General features: G+C 40.6%; 1 protein-coding gene across 4 annotated transcripts in view; it reads right to left on the bottom strand.

Annotated features, from left to right (window-relative positions):
• The window catches only part of FUBP1 (far upstream element binding protein 1), a 40999-nt gene that overhangs the window by 8889 nt on the left and 26584 nt on the right, over nucleotides 1-5526 (bottom strand). For 3 of the 4 annotated variants that reach the window (XM_003784211.3, XM_023509939.1, XM_012801715.2), the window contains exon 18: nucleotides 2698-2772. The exons of the other annotated variant lie outside the window; for it this stretch is intronic. In XM_003784211.3, coding sequence (XP_003784259.1) covers nucleotides 2698-2772 — 75 coding nt within the window. The remainder of the gene's footprint in view (nucleotides 1-2697; nucleotides 2773-5526) is intronic. 4 annotated transcript variants of the gene reach the window in all.

Here is a 5526-nt window from a genome sequence, read left to right as displayed (position 1 = left end):
AAAAAAAAAAAAAAAGATTTCTCTCTTGAGTTCTCTGGGTGTTATTCCAGGAGATTTAGAATCATTTTTAAAAATAAAACTAATGTTGGAAACTTAAAACTCATATCTGCTTCAACAGAAATTTATTTACTAATAAACAAATAATATCAGATTTACAGCATTAACAGGGTGGTTTTCTGTTCTTAAAAGGAAAAGCTGGCTTGGCGCCTGTGGCTCAAGTGGCTAAGGCGCCAGCCACATATACCTAAGGTGGCAGGTTCGAATCCAGCCCAGACCTGCCAAACAACAATGACGGCTGCAACCAAAAAATAGTCGGGCGTTGTGGCGGGCACCTGTGGTCCCAGCTACTTAGGAGGCTGAGGCAAGAGACTCGCTTGAGCCCAGGAGTTGGAAGTTGCTGTGAATGGTGATGCCGTGGCACTCTACCCAGGGGGACAGCTTGAGGCTGTCTCAAAAAAATAAAAATTAAAAAAATAATAATAATAAAATAGTGGTGCTATTTCATAGGCTGTACTGACCGCTATGCTGTCAGGGCATATGTATTTTTTTTTTAATAGAGAGAGTGTCTCAATTTGTTGCCCTCGGTAGAGTACCATGGCATCATAGCTCACAGCAACGCCCAGCTCTTGGGCTTTGGGAGATTTTCTTGCCTCAGCCTCCCAAGTAGCTGGGACTACAGGTGCCCACCACAAAGCCTGGCTATTTTTTGTTGCAATTTGGCCAGGGCTAGGTTTGAATCCACCACTCTTGGTATACGGGGCCGGCGCGCTACTCACTGATCCACAGGCGCTGCCCAGGGCATACTTAGTAATAGCATCTCTACTCTGTCTCAAAAAAGTATTCCAGCTAAGAAAACAAATTATACAGTCACTCTACTTAAGAGTATGCTGTTTTGAAGTTTCTTTTCACAGAAGTTTAGCTATTATAGATCTGCTTAAGATCACCTGGGTCTCCAGGACACAAATTAATCAATCTGTTATAGCCTCAGAATTAAGATGCAGCATGACACTCCTAACAAAGCCATTCTAATAGGAAAAACCATTTTTTCTTTCTTAAACAGAAAACGGTTAAGCAGAACATCTTTACCACCAGGTATATATACTTTTACACAAAAAAAGATCTATGCTGTCTTCTGAAAATTTTTCTTTCGACAGAAAATGAACATTTTTTAGCAAAGAAACATTTAAATTTATATTCAGAAACAACCATAAGTAGATTGTTCTTATGATAAAACTACTGTCGGTGTGGCGCCTGTGGCTCAAGCGGCTAAGGCGCCAGCCACATACACCTAAGGTGAGGGGTTTGAATCCCCAGCCGGGTCCCGCCAAACAACAATGGCTGCAACCAAAAAAAAAAAAAAAAAAAAGGCCAGGCGTTGTGGCGGACGCCTATAATCCCAGCTACTTGGGAGGCTGAGGCAGGAGACTAGCTTGAGCCCAGGAGTTGGAGGTTGCTGTGAGCTGTGATGCCATGGCACTCTACCCAGGGGGACAGCTTGAGGCTCCGTCTCAAAAAAAAAAAACAAACAAACAAACAAACAAACAAAAAAACTCTACTGTCTATAGATTCTTTCCATGATAGAGAAGGATGGGCAAGTTCACGTATTTAGCTTTTCATGTGTAACAAATGGCTGTAGTATGTGCTAATTTTAAATGTCTAAGAGCAAAAAGCATTTGAAAAGTAACTATTTTTCCAGAGTATATTATCAGGTTCCAAATGGTCCCTGAAAGAGAAAGATCTAGGACACAGGCATGGGACCTGAACTCTCCTAGAAGTAAAATTCTGGTTCTACCATTAGTAGTTGTATGATCCATTGCCCAAACTGTACACATTAAACGTCAGTGAAGGGACAGTTCTTTTCCTTCCTAGTAGTTTGTAGTAATATATTTGCAAATTCTTTAACAACTGTACCTTTACGAGCATATGCTAAGCAGAAGACAGGGCTCCTACCTACTTCGTATGCCCATGACACAAATGGCAGCAACTACCACTATGTTTCGCATATAGTATGTACACTGTAACTGCTCAATGAAAATGACTTTCCTAAGTGACTGCTTCTCATTTTTCATATATGCAAATGTTATTTCTCGTTTCAATTAATAACTTGTTGACAAATGTAACCAGAAATAAAAAGACTTCCTTGCTTTGTAACTGCAAATATAAAAATTATTTGTGTAGTTGTAAGAATCTTGATATGTCTACAAGTCCAGTGTGACTTCAGAATGCCTTCTTATTCAATTGTTTTCCTCCTCAGGCCAGATATGGTGGTTCATGCCTATAATCCTAGCATACTGGAAGGCTAAAGGAGAAGTATTGCTTGAGCAAAAGTGAGACCCATCTCTAATAAAAACAGAAAAACTTAGTCAAGCGTTGTGGTAGGTGCAGAGTCCCAGTTGCCTGGGAGACTGAGGAAGCAGGATAGCTTGAGCCAAAGGGGTAATTTGTGATCTAGGCTGATGCCACGGGATTCTACCCACAGCAACAGAGACTCTGTTTCAAAAAAACAAAACAAAAGAAAAAACCCCACACAATTACTCTCCTTAAGATTTTAAAAAATAACAATAAATGGATGAAAGTCACTTATGGTAATAAAAATATGGTAAAATCATGCTTTTATTAAAATCTTTAAAATTCTAATATAAATTGACTAAGTGTTTCAACTCAAACACACATTTTTCTAAAACATGTACAACATACCCATTTTCTTGTAGTACTCTTCCCAAGCCTTGGTATAATCAACCTGTCCAGCTGGAGCTGGATTCTGCTGATCTCCTTTTTCAAGAAAAACAAAACAAAAAACAGGATTAAAGTTTTGAAAAGGCAATTTGGGGTCTTTATATTGACCACAGAAGTTGGCAAAGAGGGAGGTTCTGCATCATACTGGCATCCCTGTTAGTGCTTCCATTAAAGCACTGGGGATACAGAGATTGTGGACAGAAGACAACCAATGTGTTTGGAAGACTGATTATACTGAATGTTAGTAAATCGAGCCCAATAAGGAAATACACTGAGGATACAAGTTTCTTGCCATTTGTAAGTTCTTAAAGGGAAAAGGCGAGAAAACATGGAAGTGTTGAAATAAATTTGCAGGTGATTTAAGAAAAAAAAAAAAACAGATATGGATGTTTGTGTTTTTTTACCTATGTATATATAAACAGATATTCTAGCTATCTGCTCAAAGAAGCTGGAAGCAATGAGACCTCAGCAGCAATGAGCATACTCAATGTGGCTTCTCATCACCATCCTGAAATGGCTGGCTAATTCCAGGGCCCAGAAAGCACAAAACATCCATCTTGTCAGATAGTAAGAAGTGTTTAAAGAATGACAAGCGGGTGGCACCTGTGGCTCAAAGGAGTAGGGCGCCAGCCCCATATGCCAGAGGTGGCAGGTTCAAATCCAGCCCCGGCCAAAAAAAGAATGACAAGCATTTCAGAAAGATAAAGAAGGAACCAACTTGACTGGCCAAATCTAGGATCATCGCCTATCAAAATAACAACAAGAATTTAAATGCATAACATTAAAATTCAGAAATCCCTTCTGATATAAAGAAGTCAACAGGACGAAAAGGAAAGCTTTTTTTATAGTATCAACTTAAAGGCACAATGATGGAAAGAACATCATCACAGTGGTAGCTGAGTCAGGAAGAGTTATCGGTGAAGGCTAAGGCTAATAGGTTGAAATTTGAGAAAGAATAAGATACTGGGGGTGGCGCCTGTGGCTCAGTGGGTAGGGCACCGGCCCCATATACTGAGGGTGGTGAGTTCAAACCAGGCCCCAGCCAAACTGCAACAAAAAAATAGGTGGTCGTTGTGGTGGGTGCCTGTAGTCCCAGCCACTCAGAAGTCTGAGGCAGGAGAATCACCTAAGCCCAGGAGTTGGAGGTTGCTGTGAGTTGTGACACCACGGCATTCTACCGAGGGCGATAAAGTGAGACTCTGTCTCTAAAAAAAAAAAAAAATAATAATACACTGGCATAAACTTAGTACAAGGCCCCAGAAAAATACTAATTAATTTCACAGGGGGAAAACAAAGAGATTTCATACCATGCAATCCTGGCAGACACCAATCTGACCGAGTAATCAAGATTACCATCACCAGGGATGAAACACATGTCAGTATTTTATCATCCCTGAGGAAACAGACTAAGTAGAGCACCGCATCTCTTTGAGTTTTTCCTTATGAGTAAGCAAGTATGACCTCATGGTCATGACAAAGGTTTGAAAGGACCTAGGTTGATATCCTACAAAACAAAAGATCTATACTCTTAATAATACAAAAGAGAAAACAAGACTGAGGAACTATTTTAGATTGATGAGACTTACCTGACCTAAAAAGTGAATAGGGACTACATGGGACTCTAGTTCAGTAGAGAGATGAACTGGTAAAATCTGAATAAAGGCTGTGCATCGAGACAGTAATGACATATAAATATTAAGTAACTGATTTGGAAGGCATATGATGGTTATGCATTTTTAGAGAAATACACACAAGGTCTATTTAAAGTTAATATCCTCAGTTTAGTTTTAAATAGCTCCTTCTGAAGTAATAATGAATGGATATGGACACCACACACAGCAGAGAGGGGTAATGGAATACATGGAGAGATAAAACATCAAAAGCTGTGCTATCTGGGCATTCTTGGTATTCATCTTATAACTTTCTTTTCTTTTTCTTGAGACAGAGTCTCACTCTGAAGCCATGACTACAGTGCCATGGCATTATAGCTCACACCAACCTCCAGTTGTTGGGCTAAAGCAATCTTCTTGCCTCAGTTTTTCTATTTTTAGTAGAGACAGGGTCTTGCTATTTATTGCAGAGGCTGGTCTCGAACTCCCGAGCTCAAGCAATCCACCAGTCTCCTAGCACTCAGCCTCCCAGAGTGCTAGGTTTACAGGCGCAAACCACCGCATGCAATCTGGTCTCACAACTTTTTCAAAAGTTTGAAATTATTTCCAACTAACTTTTCCTTTTTTGAGACACAGTCTTACTTTATTGCCCTTACTTTGTCGGTAGAGTGCCATGGTGTCACAACTCACAGCAACCTCACATTCTAGTGCTCAAGCAATTCTCTTGCCTCAGCCTCCTGAGTAGCTGGGACTACAGACAGAATCTCACTTGGTCATCCATGGTAGAGTGCTATGGCATCTTAGATCACAGCAACCTCAAACTCTTGGGCTCAAGCGATCATCTCGCCTCAGCCTCCCAAGTAGCTGGGACTACAGGCACCCGCCACAACGACTGGCTATTTTTTTAGACAGGGTCTTGCTCTGGCTCAGGCTGGTCTTGAACTCCTGAGCTCAGGCAGTCCACCCACCTCGGCCTCTCAGAATGCTAGGATTACAGACGTGAGCCACGCACCTGGCCAGAGCACTCAATTTGAAATGTGTCAGAGCTGCTCAAGTGGTCTTCCTTTTAAAAATTTATGCAACAAGCATAATATAGAATTTTGCATACTCAAAAATCAACTACTTTCAGAGCACTTTCTGCCCAAGATGCTTAAAATAATCTTGTTACTAAATCTCATTT

The sequence above is a fragment of the Otolemur garnettii genome, unplaced genomic scaffold (assembly GCF_000181295.1).
Source record: "Otolemur garnettii isolate 467f Iridium unplaced genomic scaffold, OtoGar3 scaffold00010, whole genome shotgun sequence".
Taxonomy (NCBI): domain Eukaryota; kingdom Metazoa; phylum Chordata; class Mammalia; order Primates; family Galagidae; genus Otolemur; species Otolemur garnettii.
The sequence above is the reverse complement of the archived record's forward strand: the minus strand, read 5'-3'. Positions and strand labels throughout refer to the sequence as shown.